The sequence below is a fragment of the Parus major genome, chromosome 15 (genome assembly GCF_001522545.3).
Source record: "Parus major isolate Abel chromosome 15, Parus_major1.1, whole genome shotgun sequence".
NCBI lineage: Eukaryota > Metazoa > Chordata > Aves > Passeriformes > Paridae > Parus > Parus major.
The window spans coordinates 2,215,991-2,234,490 of NC_031784.1; the positions used below are offsets into that span (position 1 = coordinate 2,215,991).

Sequence of the window (18,500 nt, forward strand, 5' to 3'; positions counted from 1 at the left end):
ACGTGACAGAATCACAGAAAATGCTGAGCCGGAAGGGATGAAAAGGATCATGGAGCCCAGCTCCTGGCCCTGCACAGCGCCAGCCTCCAGAGCCACACAGCGTGGGCTTGGAATGGACTTTAATAAACACCCAGTCCCAACCCTTCCTGCCCACCTCGCACCAGACCGGGTTGTTCCATTTTAAGCATTGCCAGGCTTGGAGCATCCACAACCTCACCGGGCAACTTGTCCCAGTGTCTCACCACCCCCACAGTAAAAATGCCTACCTAATATCTAACGTAAATTTCCCTTATTTCAGTTTGTACCCATTACTCCTTGTCCTGTTCTATAGTTCTTGATGAACAGTCCCTTTCCATAGCCCTGTAGGCCCCTTCAGATCCTGGAAGTTTGCTGTGAGGTCTCCACACACTCTTTTCTCCAGGCTGAACATCCCCAGGGGTAGCCTGTCAGCTGAACTGCTCCAGTCCTCAACTCTGTGGCACAAGAAAATGCCAAATGTGTTTCATCAGCTAAGGACAATAAGTAAATGTTTTCTGTACCCCGTGCACAGACACAGCACGGGGTACAGAAAACGGGGTACACTGGCAGGTTGCCAATGCAAAGTATGAACTGGAAAAGAGAATTTCAGATCAACACACGAAAACAGCTGAAGGGCTATGACTTCTCAGAAGAGTGAAAAGTCTGCCCACAGCTCCAAAAATAGGTGGGCAGAAGAGGTTTCCTGTCAATAAGGGCTCCTACTCTAGAAGAGAACCAAGCTTGAGAGGATTGTCCATCCATGAGGACAATCCCAACCTCACTGCAGCCTCTGGGCTGGACTCACCACCTTCTTGAAGTCAACTCTGCACTTTGCTACTCCAAATACAGAGTCTAGATCTTAAAAATAATTTATTAGTTTTTGTTTTTAGTAACAGCCATTTTCTGTATGCTGTAGAAGTACTGATTTTATGTGTCTTTAAATGTTTACATAAATTGTCTACAAAATCCAACAATGTTTCTCCGTAATTTTTACCTATCTGTTCCATAATTTAGAAAACCAAGGGTTGTTCATAATTGCTGCAAGTAAAATAAGAAATGCCAGAAACAGGCCTTTAGCAAGACACTGGGAATATGGTTCTCCTGGAAAACAAACAAACAAACAAACAACAACAAAAAAAAAGTATAAGTGCATGAGGGCTTCATTTTAGTTTCTATAACAACCCAAAGATGCAGATTAAAGTGTATGCAAAAGCATTCTTTCAGACTAAACTCCCCACATCTAACTATGTTTCAAAGAAATATGGCCTTTCCTGTTATGTGGCATCCCACATTGTTATTTTACCTGTGTAAAAGCGTGTCAGTGGATAAAGGAGTTGTGGCCAGCACACCTCATTTTGATTGCAGTCAAACTCTGCATAAATCTTCTGATACCTGGAAAAAAGGACCCTTTTGGTCAATGCAATTCACATTACATCTGCTGAACATAATGGAAGGTTATCAATGTTTTTACCAAAACTACCTTGTCACTGGAGGGGGTGGCTGAGCTGGGACTTCAATGAACTGGACAGAAGCTGTGATGGAAAGGAAGCTGAGGGTGTTTTTGCAGCCAAGCCCACACTGGAACTCCCATAAGACTGTTGAGTAACTGTAACAAAGAGCATAACTTTGCTTGAGGGCTGGAAATGGAGGTTTAGACCCTAAACACAAGCAGGAAAGGAAAAAACACACAGTATTTATGAGGAGGTTGATAATCCCTGGATTTTCCACATTGTACAAGGGGAGAACTTGCACATTCTTGCAATGAGGTAAAATGGAACAGAATCTCATTTTATAGGGATTGACTTGGTGGAAGGAGGGGAAGTGTTTGCAGAGTGAAAATTCCCTGTTTCAGGAAAGAATAAAGCATTTAGCTCAGCTCCTAAGAGCTTGGAAATGGGGTAAGCCAGAACACAGGACAATCTTGTTGCTTCCACCACATGACTCCTGATGAGATGCCATGTGTATGCTTGCTGCTGGCAGCATCATGTCTTTTATTTAATATTTCAGTGAAGTATAAAGATTATCTGCTTTTAATAATTCTTTTTTTCTTTAATTTTCATTTCAGAGGGTGAAAGGCTAACCTGGTTGTGATCAAAGGAATTTGGGTTGCAAAGTGAAAAAAACAGCAACAAAAACTACCTTTTTTGTTTGTAAAATTAATTTGGGATATGTCAGGTAAGCAAGGCTTAAAATGAAGCATTTATTTGTCAGATAGATAGAGACTCAACTCACAACTCACTTTACCTGATCTGCACAGCAAGAATCTGCTGCTGGGGAATCCCTTGCACTGCTCCCACTTTAGCAAAGATTATGCGAATATTCAGGTTTGCAGGAATATCTGGACAAAAGCCTTTTAAGCCTCTGGTGCTCACATTAGAAGGAAAAGGATCAAGACCTATGAAGGAGAACAGAGGGATTTAAATGTAAATATTACGGAAAACACTATATATATATATATTCCATAATTAGATTATTCTCATAGCCCAGTGAAATGCTGGTAACTGTCACACAGGAACACATTAAAAATGTTTCTCTCAATATAAAACACCTAAAGGAGTAATTTATCAATGGATAAATACCAAGTCATATGTGTACAGCAAAACAAGCAGTATCCACATAGTGACCTATGTGCCTGTGTGTACACATATATGGATGGATGGATGCAGAGATACATATCACTAGCTTTAGGTATTTGAAGTTACAATTTGGATTTATTTTGACACGCTTTATTTATTGTATGGACATATTTAAATTAGAAAGAACAACACAAGCCTCACTTACGTATAATTTCCACCCAGTCATTTAGATCACTGTAACTGGAATTGTCCCTCTTTCCAATGTGAGTAGCTTGTATTAATGAATTCAATTTCTCAGTCACATTTCCTCTGCAAAGTAAGAATGTAACATCACACAGAATGTAAATCTGTACTGTCTTACCACTCTGGGTTGCAATATTACTGTATCCTAAGGTCAGTTTCATCTGAAAGATGTTATCACACAACAAAAATAAACCTGCACTGTTGAAGGGAAGAAACGGCAAAGTATTGCAGCCAACACAATCCTCATTTGAGTAAAGAGTGAAACTATTATTATGATTTCCCATCAAAAACAGAAGTGAGACTATTAACCACAGAAAGCTGAAACATACACATAAATATTTAAAAAGAATGTACCAGTGCTGATGGGAGGCATTTGTGGGCAGTCATGTAACAATCAACAATAGGAATGAAGCAGGGATAAACAATTCAGCTTGTGTAGCTCACCTTAAAAGGCTGCAATCTTCATTAATATCAACTTCTAGGATGCACCCCGAATATGAGTCTACTCCAAACAGAACTGGTCTGTAAGTTGCTGATGCACATAAACCTCTGCCAGCTGAGAAATGAAAACATCTTACTTGAGCTTTCCTATTATTCACCTTTGGATCTCTAGCTTTCAATTTTGTGCAAAACATCAAAATTAGAATGCAAACTCAGCGTGGTAGAGTTCAAAAACAGATACAAGTCCATTCAATTTTCCAAGAAAGCATTAAAGGTTTTCTCACTGACCTTTGAAAGTTTGGGAAAGAAAAGCAAAATCTGGCAGAGATTTTTAACTAAAATATGTTTAAAAAAATCCAAAAACCAAATAAAGCTCCAACGTTCTAGCATTAAATTGAAGTTGCAACCTCACAAGGCAATACCTGGCTGCCAAATGTTTAGGCTTCCAAGAGGATCAGAAGCATTCAGATTTGCAGCTCTCACTGGTTTTCCAACTTGATACCCTAAACAGAGAAGGGTAAATTATGAACTCTGTAGAAGAACCTATAAACATTAGCATTGTTTTAAATGCCATCAGTCTTGAAGCAAATGACATTTCCATTACAGTGGGAATGGCCTCACTTTAAATAATCAATATCTATGCAACAAAAGGCTAAGAACAACTCACTGCTATTGACAGTGGAGTAAGGCAGGAAGGTGAAGGCTGGTAACATAAAGAAGTACAAAAGAAATATAAAATGTAATCACTGATAAGAATCTGTACAGTACCATCTTTTTTTACTTTTAATGGGCAAAATAAAGTATTTATACCTGGATTCTCAAACAGTTCCTCTCCATTAGTACTGCTTAAACTTAGAAATTCAACTGTGAATCTCTGTGTCAGGATTTCTGGTAAAAGAAAAAAGCATGACTTTTAAATAAGTAAATTAGCAAAATGTATGTTCTATGTGGGGTACAAACTTCTGTCTTTCATTAGTGACAGAAGATTCAAATCACACAAATTAATGGAAATCAGCCCCATAATTTTCTTTCTAGAGTCTGAGGGAAATTATTTTTAAGAATAATTGTTAAATAAGAGATTCTATCACATAATTTTCATACGGAACACAAAGAAATAAATCAAAAATCATAAAAGAAATGTCATGATACCTCCATCACATAAGCTTCCAAGGAAGACAGTGACATTTACTTGCTCAATGTTCTTGTCTTCCCAAATAAATTTATAATGTTCTGCAAAAGTTACATTTTGACACAGAACCTCAGCAGCAAGAAGGTTTTCTGGCAGAAGGAAAAAAGAGAAAAGATCATAATGAAAAGCATTCTAATTAGAAAGCTCTGCTACTGCAGCTGAGAAGGAATACATTAAAACCTTGGCAAAATTCTGGAAATTACAACATTTCTCTTTTTGAGAATTCATTTTACTGTTTCAATGTGCAATGGTGCAATCCCCCATGTATGCAAAGTAAGGAACTTGATTTCCTGAGCAACTGTGATCAACTGGATTTGAAGGAAGCCAGTTTACTTTTTCAGTCTTAGATAATATATGAAATTCCTTCTAAGAATTGCAGCAGGTGAACATTTTAGACATCAAAATAATCTATTTCATATACAATCCTGGTTAAGTAAGAAACATTCATTAAATGGAAGAGACCTACCACTTTCAGTGATGAATTTGCTCCTGTCAGTGATGGCTCTATAGAAAACATTTTGTTGGATGAAGTCTGAGAATGAAAAACAAACAAAGTTTTCCTTTCTGTTTTCACATCCAAGATGCAATCCTTGTTGTTATGAAAACTGAGTAGGAAATTACTTGGAAAATTAATTTTGGTAAAGATCCAGGCTGTTTATGTATTTTGAAAATACAGCTAATTATCTGTGGGTCTTACAGAGGTAATATAGACTAACAAAATTAGGCAGTTATGGAGCATAAAATAAAATATGTTCATGCTGGAAATCACATTATCTCAAACTCCAGAATGACTCTTCATTAGTACAGGGTTTTGTAATGCAGAGAGTAACCACTTCTCACTAACTCTAAAACGCTGATACTGCACCCTCCTGACAGAAAAAGGGCTCTGCAACAGTCTGAAAATGAGTCACCAGGAACAGGTAAATGGGAAGCAAAGGCCCATCCCATTATTTCTTGTCTCCTAAATCTTGGGACACTTGCTAGAAGGTCATGAGAAACAGGAACAGAATGTCCCCAAATGCTGAACTACGGCCACCAGATAACACAGATGTTACATTCAGCAACTGTGCCAACAGCCCTTGGGTTTATTCTGTTCCTGCAGCTCCGAGAAACATGAAACCCATTCCTGCTTGGACTTCTGCAGCTTACCTGCAGTGCCAGTGTTTATCCTCACATCATGGGGCAGGCCTTCCTTGTAAGACTCCAAATTGGTCAGGCACTTGACATCAAAGTTATGGAGATACGCCACAGGAGCACTCCCAACACACTGTCCAGCCATGGATTGCTGCGGGTGGTTCACAGAAATAAGGATTTCCTACCCCCTTGCTTTTCATTTGAAGATTACTTGTTAGCAAAATCCCCCACGTGTGCCCTACAGCTACACACAACACTTTGACAAGAAAGCTGTCTGATGTTATACAAACACCTCAGCCTCTGGCAAAAGAGAGGTTACTATTTTAAAAGCACAGCTTTAAAAGTAGTTTCAATGTACACCATGACTTCATCCTCATTTGTGAAAATAATTATAACCAACAAATGTCTCCAAAATGCATTACCCTTTGCAGGAATGGGCAAGGGGATGAAGAATGTTTATTTTAATAATGACTTTGTGGTTTTGTTTTGGGGTTTTTTGGTTGGTTGGTTGAGGGATTTTTTTGTGACAAATCCCAACATAAAGTTGCTGAAATTGGATGCAAAGCCATAAGGAGTGTGATATAGGGAGTACAAACAAACCAAGAGGAATCAAAAGCTCATAAGCACCAAGTGATTACCTGGGGAACAGTAAAATACTCATCTTCTTCTGTTATAATTGGATCTCCTTCTCTGTAACCAGTGAAAGGTTTCCCAGGGGAAGTCTGTAGAGGGATCTTAAATGAAGGAACTTTGGGTGTAGAACTGCAAACAAGTTTAAAACATAAACAGTGCTTTACTCTTTACCTCACACAAATAAGTACAGGTTTGCTTTCATGTCCCCTGTTCTTATATACTACCACTGACATTTCTCCACTTGCATTTAAGGTTTGCACCCTAAAACCCTGATTTCAAAGTATCTTTCATTATAAAGTCAGGTTATAATTTTGGTTGCATAATGAGCGTGGTGACAATGAGATGAGAAAATAAATTTTCTTAAGACTTACGTAGAGCCATGATAAAAATAGCCAAGAAATGGTGTGTTGTCAAGAGAGGACTGTACACAAAGGAAGGGAAACCACTCAGGGGTATATTCCATTGACTGGGAGGAGCACAGCTGATCAAAAGGTGGGTTTACATCCCCACCAAACACTCCAGTGAAACATGATCCACTGAATAACTGCTGGAAGTCTGGTGTACATTCCTGAAAGGGAAAAGAAGCGTCACTTTTTAGCAAGGTAATGGCAACACTTATGGCAATATAAAGCCAAACTTACAGGTAAATCAAGCAACTTTGTAGAGAGAACATATTTACTTTTAGAAATCTGGAATATCCAAATACCCTCTGGCCCATCTAGTCTGAAGCATTCAGTACCTCTCTCTCCCAACAAACAAGAGAATATAGAAACTTTGAGAACACTTAATCAAAGTTTAATAATAAATAAGTACCAGATCACAGCAACAACGAACATCACAAGCTCCAGCTGTTAAGTTACAAGGACAAGAGCCCAAAGGCTTAAATGCCTGGTTTGGGATGATACTTGCATTTTCTGTAACACAAGTAGAAGAGAAAAGCAGATTAAGAGGACTGAAATTGAAATAAAAAGACCATGCACACTGCAGTTTATTCTGTGTAGAAACCTTTTCTTAAATTCCATTGATTGCTCAGTATCCCTTGTTGCTGCCCAAATCCCGATTTTTCCATACAGAGAGGAAAAGAACAGCCAAAATGTCATTTCTTCTTCAGCACTTACCTGATATATTTCCTGCAAAGGAAGAGTTGGCATATATTTCAGCTTGAATCAGGAGCTGTGCCAGCCTCACTGAACCACGGCAAGCTAAAACCTGGAGTGTTTCCACCATGCACAGAGGTGAGGGGCAGCACTCAGTGGCATTGGGCAAACACAGCTCCAGAGTTCTGGTGAGGCTTACAGTCACCTTGGAAATGTTCTGGAAAAACACAAAATAAAGTTTGACAGCTCTGATAGCTTGCATTGAATTTCTCTTGTCTATACCATTCATCAGCTTCTGAGAGAGAAGTTGGAATGAAGTGGAATAACAGAAGAATCAGTGTTTTACATACCACACCAGCAGTTACATCCAAATTCCAATCTCCAGCTCTTTTGCTTCCGCTGCAATTTGCAAGTTGCAATTTTCCTATAATACAATAAAAATTTTAAAGGTATTCCACTGTCATTTAGAAAAGTAAAATGAGAAGTACATTTAAACTCCTCTTGTGCCTTCAGGTACACCCTCAGGCCCAGCTGACACAGAACCAACTGAGAACTAAGGAGTTAATCACAGGAATGTCTGAAATTCCTGTTTCTGTAACTATTAAGACACTAAATTACATGCATTACCATTTCTCTAGTAATTTTTGTGTCAAAAAATATTAACAATGCAAACATATTTATTTACATGGGGAAAGGGGTTGAAGTGTTCTTACCTGTCTCTGCATCTCTAGGACTTAAAATTATAGAAAAATTAACTCCTGAGGAATTGCCAAGAAAAAATGAATTGACTCTGGGCCCTGACATATGAATAAACGAAGGCTGGAAGACTGAAAAAAAAAAGAGAAAGAAACAAGTTGACTGAAAAAGGTAACATCTGTAAGACATATAGATCTTGTGCTTGGGCTATATTCTTACACTCTTAGACTTTAAATTGTCACAAACAAAAGAAAAATATCATGTAATGCCTAGTACAGGGCTGTATTCCATCCTTGCCAAGTGCTAGAGGAGTGGGTGTAGCCTTCTATGCCACAGGTTTACATGTATGAAGATGCCCAGAAAACAAGCACTAAAATAACATTATAGTACTTACAGCCCACGCAGATACTACACAGCTCCGGCAACACCATATTTAGCATTTCTTGCTGACTTCAGCTTACGCTTTTTAATTTCTCGGAGCCGTGAATTGTGCCAGGGATGTCCCGCTACCTGCGAGCCAGGAACTGCGGGCTCCTGCCTCCAGCATGTGGACACAGCGTCAAGTTTAGGGCTCGGAGCTGTGAGTTCCACTGGATTTTTCTTTCTAGACTTCGCCAAGTTTGAAAGGTCCGACATAAACTCCACCCTCCCCCGCTGTGCTGAGCAGCGGCAGAAACTCCACGGTGAGCACGTTCGGGTTTGGCAGGGGCGCCCAAGACCGTGCCTTGGGGAGCCCTCAGGGTCTGCGCCGCCTCCCCTCACGCCCACCCGGGCAGATCCCACCGCGGGCCGTCCGCCATCCCCACACCCCCGCCCGTTCCTCGACCCCCGGAGGCCGCCATTCACTGCGGCCGCCCACGCCCTGACCCACCAGTGTCCCCGGCCAGCTGCCCGGGCCAGGGAGGCAGCAGCAGCAGCAGCAGCGCCCCGAAGGCAGTGACCCCCATGGCGCTACGGCGGCCACCCGGCCGCCATCTTGCAGCGCCAGCGCGGCGCCATGGCAACGCGGAGGGCGGGAAATCGCCTCACGGAAAGGGCGGGAACGCGGCCGCCTCACGGGGAGCGATGGTGGTGGCGGGGCAGCTCCAGACCCTGGGACGGTCACAAATTAACAAAGCTAACAACGCTAAAAAGCTCTAAGTGTGCGAGAAAAATAAATTTAAAGTTTAGGGCTCTCACAACCGGAGGAGGGAGATAGTATTATGAACACGAAAGAATGCAGAATTCATGGACCACTAGGACATCCAGCTGGACCTCCAAATTAAGGAAGAAACTAATAAAACCAGTAATTCTAAAAAACTAATAAATTCAGTAATTGTGCTGAAATCAAATCTAAGCAGGTAAAAGGTAATTCTGGTAGACCAGTGACCCAAAAAACACCCAAACCCAAAGGAAGAGAGAAACTGAGCATGTGAACTAATTAGAATGAGAAGCAAGAGAATCATTAACCAATAGGCATTACAGTACTAATTAATAAGAGAAGTATGTAACTTGTAGCAAATAAACACTAATCCATTTGTTTGCTAGAAGGTACAAATAGCTAAGTTTTCATAACTTATGTACATTTTATGGAGCGATTCCCATGAACCTCAACATTGAATAAAGTAATGTTTATTTTCTAAGCTTATAAACTGGTTAGAAAGTTTTATTTCCTGGTTTTTGGTGACAATCCCAGACATCTCTGTCCCTCAGTATGACCCCTGACTCCACTTAGACCTGTCCTCCCTCACCCATTGTCAGTCACATCACACCATGAGATTCAAACATCAGAACTCCAAGAAAACCATGTAGCTCACCCTTAAATATCAAAGCAGTATCTGACCACATTTGAAAAAGAGACAGTCTTTATTACAAAAGTTTTATGAAATGTAAATAATAAATACAGCCGTCACACAAAATGGCTTTTGTCAATGAAGAAAAGTTCACCTTGTTACATTGGCAAGCCCAGAAAAAACTGGCACTGCAGCTGTTACAGTGACAAAACCTGATGTGAATATCAAGACCTGACATATTCCTGTATAGACATTGGGAAGGAAAAATTAACTCGTTTTCTATGTGAAAAAAAAATTCCTCTGTATTCTTTTTGGGAGAAGGGTTAAACTACCAAATTATATAGCTCTCTTTAGAAGGAGATACTGGTGTTTTTTTAAATGAAAGCCACATTCAGAAGTACACAGCAGACCTTCCTGCCATAAAATACACCAATCTAATAGTCTTTGTTCTTGTCACATGTCAGATGGAAACCCACACACTAAAAATAAGAAGCAGCCCTGTTATCATATTACAACTTTTTAACAATTTCTCGTTTTCCAGTTTCAAAATAAAACCTTGAAGACCAACCAGCTAATCTGCATTTATTGATGTTATTTTAAACAAAGGGAGGCCTTTTCATTCACAAATTAAGAGATATCAAATCGAGAAAGAAATACCACAAGGACAGTCCCAGGAATATGAACACATGTGAGTGCACATGCTGGGCAATTAGCACCTTTTTTTTCCCAAGTGGCTCACAAATCATCTTGAAATTGATGGCTCATATTGCTAGTAAGAAGTTGAAGTCCCTGAACAACACAGTGCTACGATTCTGATCCTACACACTAGAAATGGTCATTCTTGACTTTACAGCAACACATAGAAAGAATCAAAGCTTTCTTGACTTTGAAAATAACTCAGAGGTGTGAAGCTTTGCAGTGGCCAGAATATCCTCAAATTCTCAGGGTGTGTCTCTTTACCAGGATGTAACTTCTGCTTCCTCTTACAGTTAAGAATTAGTATTTAAAACAGCACAGATTACATGGTAATACAGTGATTTGTTATTTAACAGGCTGCATAGAATACATACATTTTAAATATTTATCCCCTAAGAAACAAGTAATAGCACTGCATACACTTCTCTTTCATATCCAATAAAAAGTGCCATCAGTTTCTCAAGTAGGTTCCATTTCATGGAATTACTGGAGGAGGTAATGATGTATTTACATAATGTTGCTATGCAGCTACCTTTAATTTCTTCTTCTTTGCTTTCATGACAGGTGGCAATGATATTTTGAAAGCAGTCCTGGAAAAAAAATATGGAAAAGCAACTGTCAGATACACTGAACATATTTCCACACCCAGCCTTGAAATACAAAGAATAAACACTTACTCGCAAGTACTGCAGATAGGACTGAAGTTGCAGAATACTGAAAAATCAAAGAAATGGCTTTCACTAAAACAGGTCATTCCAATGCAAGAAATCAGACTGTTAAATATTTATAAACTTACTTGACAAGCACACAGAGCACACGTAGCCAATTTCAATGAGGTTCCGATGACAGAAGCAGGCAGCTCTGTAGTCAACATGAACAGGAGGTGGAAGGACAAGCTGTGATCTCTGCTCTTGATCAGGGAGAAAAACCCACTGCATGGATGGAGAAAGGTACTTTGTAAATTTGGTTTGTATTCCTGACTTATCTCATCAGTGAAGTGAGCAATACTTCACATCTGACACACAAGAAACACTGTTTCTTTAAAAAACGAGTGTTTTTAAATGACTTACCAACAAATACTGGAGAAGGGATGGCATGTGGGGCACTTTCAAATAAATGCCACCTGTAATATCACAGGCCTGCAAAGCAAAGACAATGATCAGGTTGTTTTCTGGTGACATTAACAGGGCATTTAAAATAACCCTGTACTGCACAAAGCCTGCAAAGTCAGAACTGTCAGATCCACTGAACATATTTCCACACCCACTCTTGATTAAAGGAAAGAGCTGAAGACCGTGTTGAACTGTCTAACATCAAGTATTTATGAGTTGATATAAATGGCAAGTAAGAACAACAAATCTGTACCTGTTGTAGAAGACCTGAATCAGAGTCCAAGACACAGGCATCAATCAAAATACTCTGTAAGAGATGAAAAACAAATTCAGCCAGGACTCACACAGCCCCGCCAGTGTTACTGCCATGACTTCTTTCCACAATAAATGCACTATAAATTATGTAATCATATGAGAAATTAACATTTCTGTTCTTTTTACACATTTAATTATAAATTATAAAATTATAAAATATATAAATGGAAAAAAGGCCAGCTTTACCTGTTTCTGTGCTGCGAAGATCACATTCATGAAATTCATGTATTGCAATGCACTGTCTTCTGCAGCTTTTATGACCTAAATAAAAACTCAAACTTGTTAGCCTACATATATCACTGGATTTCAAGACTACAAGAAAACTGTGACAGCAAAAGTTCTTACCAGAATCCTTGATTTAATTTCTTGATTGGCTAAGTATTAAAAAGAAAAAGAAATTAATCAGCACATTGTTTGTATTACCTCTTCAATTCTGTAGCATCTGACACCTCAGAATATACTGGATGTTAGATCTAACAGGTCAGATAAAATATCTGTATGAAACTATTTCCAGTCCCAGTGACAATTATCTATGGACTAATTCCCCTCAACCTCCAGTTACTCCAAGGAAATTCCAGTTACAGCTGTATTTGCATGCAACAGAAAATCTCCCTAAGGACATGGACTATTGATCAAGTCCTTTAACTTTTTTAAATAAGGCAACTTCAAATGGTCAAAATAAACCTCTACCTATTAGTGCCAATTGTGGGAATGGGGGTGTGTCCAAACATGCATATTTCTTTGTGTGTGCATGTGCATTTCTACCTGTTATTCTGGTTAAAATATTTACCCAATGTTGAAAAGAGGAAAAGAGATGTTACCTTTTAGATCTTTGCCCATCTTGTTGATGTCTACATCAGCTGACATTAAGGAATCTACATTCCATTCTTGGAAATAACTCCAAGATCCACAGCACACATTCACCACCTCAGCCAATATACATTTTGATGAGCACAAGCCACAGTTATCAGGCAAATGTTTCAGCTTTAAGTATTATAACAAAACAGGAATAGTAAAAGTATTATAAGAAACAGTCTTAAGAACACATAAAGGCTTTGACGATTCTGTGATCAAAAGGATACAACAAAGTGCTTTAGCAAGTGATCCTGCTAACAGGGTTTCTGTTTGCTGGCCCTTCATGTCAGCTTCAACAAAAGAAAAAGTGCAAAAGTTACTTTTATATATAAAAACAGCTACTGAAGCTAACAATACAAAATACTGCACATTTTTATCTTTGGCAAATAATACTAATGCAGAGGCCTGAAATGTCAAACATAATAAACTCATCTACTTCAAGCATATTAAAATTCATATGATGAAAACAGAGGGCATTTCTGCAGGTCCTTGACAATCCAAGTGTTTTGAAATTCTGCCTATCAAGCCTAGAATTTTCTTCTCCTCACTCTTTGTCATGAGGTCTTTAATCTCTTCTGCAATTGCATCATTTATTGCTGTTAATAATTCGTATTTTCCATCCTTGCTGCCAGAGCAATTAGATTCCATGGAAGGGCCTCCCTCTCCAAAGGGATCTGCAGCAGCCCAACGCTTCCCAGGGTACAAGAAACGGCTGAAACAGAGGAAAAACAAAGTATTCATGTAAGAAAAGCTATAAATGAATCAGCTGCAGATAACAATATTCTGAAGTTTAATTTAAAATCCTTTTCATACTTCAGGCATTAAAGAGTCTGTAAGTTAAGTGACCTTCAACTTAAACTGGAGTAAAACCCACATTTGCTTCCTACTTTTGAGACATCTCTTAAAAGAGCTGGCAAAGTCCTTTGGCTGCACTTGAGGTTAGATCCTGAGACTCACAAATATCTGGGAACAAAAATATCCCCTAAGCTGGGAACTTCTGCCACTTGCATTGTTTCACTCCACACATATCTACCATTCTTTCTGCGTATTTTTAAGTCTATTTAAACCACCCTTCTGTCTTCTTTTTGTTGCTTTGTAAGTCATTAAGACTCCTTCCTATATATTTTCAGGTATTCTTTTTTTTTTTTTTTTAAGACAATGATATATTACATATTTTTAACTTGGTTTCCTGTGATCAAACAACAAATAAAGGGGACAGATACAGGAAATTTGAATCCTTCACACTGTTCAGAAGCAGCTCTACCTTTCCTGAGTGTGACTTGCTATTACAGCAAGTTTGTTGGTGCGATTCATGAGTAGGTGAGAGTTTCCCAGCACCATCACTGCATCGATGCATTTCGACAGGGTGAACTGCCGGAAAAAAAGAACAAAGCAGATGTAGCACAGTAACATTTACAGAGAAGCAATTCAGAAGAAATCTCTGAAATGACTGCAGTTAAAAAAACTTGAAGATGCAGAAAGAGCTCTTCCTGTTAAAAAAGCTCTAATGAATGCAGAACGCTGCATAGCTATTTCAAAAGGTATCACGGTACCCATTAGACCTGCTTTGACAACATTAGCGCAGTACGAAGTCAGAGAAAACGATACAATTTCCACCAGAAATGGCCATCGGCAGTCCCAGCGCCCCACGACCGTACCTCAGCCTCTCCCAGGGCCCTCTTCCCCCACCAGATCGGGTTGGTGTCGAGGACGACGATCAGCAGGCTCAGCTCATCATCTGCAAAGAGCCCGCACAACAGCGTCACTCCAGCCCCGAGCAGAGGGGCAAAGCCCCGGGGCATCGCTCACGGGCTCCGCTTCCCCATGAGGAGCCCGAGCCCCACCGCGGCACCCCAGACCCCTCCGGAGCGCCCCAGACCCATCCGGAGCGCCCCAGACCCCTCCGGAGCGCCCCAGACCCCGCCGGTCCCGCTCACCCGCGCTCATCGCTCCGGCCGGGCAGCGGCAGCTGCGGCGCCCGCGGATGACGCCTCGGCCCGGCGCTGCTCATCCGGGCACGCCCCGGGCCCGGCCCTCCCCACGCCGCTGCGGGCGGAGCGGAGCGGAGCGGCGATGAGCACGGACGGTAACGGGGGCGGCGATGGGCACGGACGGTAACGGGGCCGCGGGGCAGCCCCGGGAGGCTCCGGGCCGGGCCGGGCCTGACGCTCCCCGTTGCCTTTCAGACTTGATCGAGACGTTCAGGGCGCAGCTGAGGAACGACCCCGATGTGGCCTCGGCCGTGGCCGCCATCCGCGCGCTGCTGGGATTCCTCAAGCAGGACCGAGGTGGGCCCGGGTGTCCCCGCTGAGCCCCGGCTCGCCCCAGGGCGAGGCCCTGACCACGCGTCTCTGCCTCTCCCCAGGGGAGACCATCCAGGGCCTGCGGAACAGCCTGCGGGACGCCATCGACACCTTGTCGCGGGTGGACTCCTCGGTGGCCGTGTCCTCCGGCGGGGAGCTCTTCCTTCGCTTCATCAGCCTCACCTCGCTGGAGTACTCGGTAAGGGCTGCCCGCTCGGCCCCGCTGCTGCTGCCGGACCCTCCAGGCGCTCAGCGGGCATCCCGCTCTTCTCCAGGACTACTCCAAATGCAAAGAAATCATGATCGAGCGCGGGGAGATCTTCCTGACCAAAGTCTCTCTGTCTCGGAACAAAATCGCCAAGCTGTGTCACCCTTTCATCAGGGATGGTGCTGTGAGTAGGCCGGGCCAGGGTCACTCCTGTTCGCTTTTGCTGTTGCTGGCAGTGAGGGAGGGGAGAAGAGTCTGATGGGGGCTTCTGCACAACATTGTTCTGCACAGCAAGCCATGGCACTGCTAACAAAAGTAAAGGTTTCCCAAGGCTCAGCAAAAGTAATGTGTGAATTTTCTTTTGTCCTGGCAGCGAATACTGACACATGCCTACTCCAGAGTGGTCCTCAGGGTGTTGGAAGCAGCTGTGGAGTCCAAGAAGCGATTCAGTGTTTATGTTACTGAATCACAGCCAGATGAAGCAGGGTGAGTGTTCATTAATTTGGTTTTTATCTTGGTAGCAGGGTAAGTTACAGCTACCATCCAACTTGTCCTGCCCTAAGAAAAGCTGCTAGGCTTGGTTGGAGCATTTTAAATGGCAAGTGTCACTCATCACATTATTCTGGACAAGTGAAAAAAAAATGTAAAAAATATTGGTAATTATCTCTCCATACTCGATATTCTAATTAGTGTTATCTAGGTTTTCCTCAAAGGTTTCTAACTTTTGGTCACTGCCAGGCAACCTACTTTTCCCTTGGGAGATGGGAGACAACTGCTTTTTAAGTAGGCTAAAATAATCAGTATTATACTAATCATACCAAAGTAAAATATACAGCTAGTAATGTCATTTAAAGATGACAAATAATTCCTTCAAAGCAGATATTGTTGTATAAGTGAAGGAGTAAACCCTGCACACTGGGTAATACATGTCAGTAATAACATGTAACAATACCTTCCATTTCTGTACAATAACTCATTTTCTGTTCTACCAGCAGGGCAATGGGGGCAGTCACAGGCTTCAGTCTTTCAGACAATATTGTCCTATCATTGTCTTAAAAAAAATAGTTTTAAGGTACAAATGTTTTCTTTTATAGGCAAAAAATGGCAAAAGCCCTGAGGAAGCTGAACATTCCTGTGACTGTGATTCTGGATGCTGCAGTTGGGTAAGTCTGATCATAAATTTTAATGTTTTTCATCACAATTTTATTTTGACAGGAAGACAAAATAAGCTTACATGTAGGCAGCTTGTTCAGACTGCAGGGATACTTCTCAGTTTGTCATGGTCATCCAACAGGCCAAACGAGTTACAGCTTTAGGTGCACAATTAGAATGTGTCAGCTACAACACAAGCATCTGATTTTGCATGTTGGAACAAAAAAAAAAAAGAACCAGACCTAAGATCTTGTACAGATCTGTAAAATAGAACTGAGGTGCTGAACAAAGAGGCCACTTTTTTCCTAATTTGCATAAGTGTTATCATTTTGTGGTTTCTTAAGGTATTTGCTAAATTACCACTGCTTAGTACAATTCCAATACATGAGAAAAGAAACAACTACAATAAATCTGAACATTCCTAGTTAGAGTTCAGCTTCTTCCAGCATTTACACAGTTGCCAGGGTCAGCTATGGCTGGGGAAGATATGGCTACTTAATATTCTGCAGGGAAGCAGATGAAATCTCACTCCAAGGACGTGTAACAGCATGTGGACTTACAAGAGGTAGATTAAACTAGTGCAGAAAAATGAAAGATTGTTTGAATTACTCATTTCTGTTCTGTTCAGCAAGTCATTTTTCCTATTACCCAGTAAGGCTTGGATTTTTTTCCCTCCTTTTAACAGCTACATTATGGAGAAAGTGGACCTGGTGTTAGTTGGTGCTGAAGGTGTAGTTGAAAGTGGAGGCATTATCAACAAGGTAATTGTGAGTTTTACATCATTCTGTAAACTCTGGACTTTTAGAGTTTGGTTTCTTTGAAGTGTTTCAAGCTTTTTGAAAAGTCTCTTCCATTTGGTTTTTATCCAGTAAATGTCTGTTAATTGTTGGGAAATGGGTAGTATTGTCAGGCAAGCAGTGAGTGTGCAATGTTGCTCTCCATCTGTCTCCACAGATTGGCACCAATCAGATTGCTGTGTGTGCCAAAGCCCAGAATAAGCCGTTTTATGTGGTAGCAGAAAGTTTCAAGTTTGTAAGACTCTTCCCTCTCAATCAGCAGGATGTCCCTGACAGGTTTAAGGTAAGAGAAACTCAACTTCCAGCTAAGGTGCACACTGGTGTGTCTGTGAAAAATTGTCTTCTAAGCATCTCTGATTATCTGTATCTCTGCTGTGGGGTATTATGGGGTTGCTCCATGGTACAGTCAGACACCAAACAGCCATAATTCTCTTGATACTGATCCTCTGTTCCTAAAGCAGTTCCTTTTGGGCACAGGAGCAGCTGAGGGTAATAAAACAGTTAAACCAACAAACTCCAGAAGTATAAATTGTATTTTTTACACAAGTTAAAAGAGCTGAGACCAAGGTGGCACCAGTCTGTGCACTTGACTTCCTTCAGTTTTACCACAAACATCTGCTTGAGGCTGTAGCACTGCTCTTGCCCAAAAGAGGATTGAACTTGCAGTTGTGTAGTAACTGATGGTCTCTGTTTCCTTCTAGTACAAAGCAGACACTCTGAAAACGGGTCAGAATCTAACAGAGGAGCACCCCTGGATTGACTACACCTCCCCATCGCTGATCACGCTGCTGTTCACAGACCTGGGTGTGTTGACTCCTTCAGCTGTCAGTGATGAACTCATCAAACTCTACCTGTAACTCAGAGACTCCCTGCACAGGATGTGTCATCTTCAGTGACTATCAGGGTTCTAAGAACTTGGATGATGATACATGAACGTGGCAAGGAAAGGCCATTAGAAGGATTAACATAATTATGGACCACTATTGAGAAAATTCCCAAAGTTATTACAGGTTCTAAAGGCTGCAACTAAATTATTTTAAAGAGGGGTGGAGTATTTTGATATTGTAAAATAAAATCCCTTATGATGTATCCAGACTTATTCTAAGGTGTGCTGATCTGTGGTACGTACTTGAAAAAAACCAAAATTAAAACATGCACAAGGCTGCTGATGGAAGCTCCTGCCACACCAGAGTGGTGCTTTTAGCTTTGTTCTCAACAACTGCAGGCTCTGTGTCTTTAGGGATGCCAGGTCTCTCCATGAAG

The 18,500-nt window shown here is 41.1% G+C and overlaps 3 protein-coding genes across 4 annotated transcripts; 1 reads left to right on the plus strand and 2 right to left on the minus strand.

Moving 5' to 3' along the window:
- Positions 1-869: 869 nt before the first annotated feature.
- TCTN2 (tectonic family member 2) lies at positions 870-9,034 on the minus strand. The gene is made up of 18 exons (XM_015643434.3): positions 8,899-9,034; positions 8,045-8,158; positions 7,682-7,755; positions 7,353-7,548; positions 7,048-7,148; positions 6,606-6,802; positions 6,240-6,363; positions 5,617-5,752; positions 4,934-4,999; positions 4,428-4,556; positions 4,089-4,166; positions 3,701-3,781; positions 3,282-3,393; positions 2,800-2,903; positions 2,263-2,413; positions 1,499-1,624; positions 1,322-1,410; positions 870-1,119 (listed from the first exon to the last, which is right to left on the minus strand). The coding sequence occupies exons 1-18, from the start codon at positions 8,972-8,974 to the stop codon at positions 1,013-1,015; spliced, it is 2,061 nt and encodes a 686-aa protein (XP_015498920.1). The 5' UTR covers positions 8,975-9,034; the 3' UTR covers positions 870-1,012.
- An 819-nt stretch (positions 9,035-9,853) lies between these two features.
- GTF2H3 (general transcription factor IIH subunit 3) lies at positions 9,854-14,793 on the minus strand. 2 transcript variants are annotated; one of them, XM_015644325.1, is made up of 13 exons: positions 14,715-14,793; positions 14,436-14,515; positions 14,042-14,148; positions 13,326-13,489; positions 13,005-13,067; positions 12,744-12,773; positions 12,268-12,296; positions 12,109-12,183; positions 11,861-11,914; positions 11,566-11,634; positions 11,292-11,427; positions 11,173-11,209; positions 9,854-11,085 (listed from the first exon to the last, which is right to left on the minus strand). In XM_015644325.1, exons 1-13 carry the CDS (start codon positions 14,722-14,724, stop codon positions 11,016-11,018), a joined length of 924 nt encoding a protein of 307 aa, XP_015499811.1. In that variant the 5' UTR covers positions 14,725-14,793; the 3' UTR covers positions 9,854-11,015. The 2 variants fall into 2 exon arrangements, with proteins under 2 accessions (XP_015499811.1, XP_015499810.1); XM_015644324.1 differs by having other exon boundaries at positions 12,744-12,782.
- An 18-nt stretch (positions 14,794-14,811) lies between these two features.
- EIF2B1 (eukaryotic translation initiation factor 2B subunit alpha) lies at positions 14,812-18,411 on the plus strand. The gene is made up of 9 exons (XM_015644326.2): positions 14,812-14,863; positions 14,964-15,065; positions 15,143-15,279; positions 15,356-15,472; positions 15,662-15,774; positions 16,383-16,451; positions 17,126-17,201; positions 17,395-17,520; positions 17,939-18,411. The coding sequence occupies exons 1-9, from the start codon at positions 14,851-14,853 to the stop codon at positions 18,092-18,094; spliced, it is 909 nt and encodes a 302-aa protein (XP_015499812.1). The 5' UTR covers positions 14,812-14,850; the 3' UTR covers positions 18,095-18,411.
- Positions 18,412-18,500: the final 89 nt, after the last annotated feature.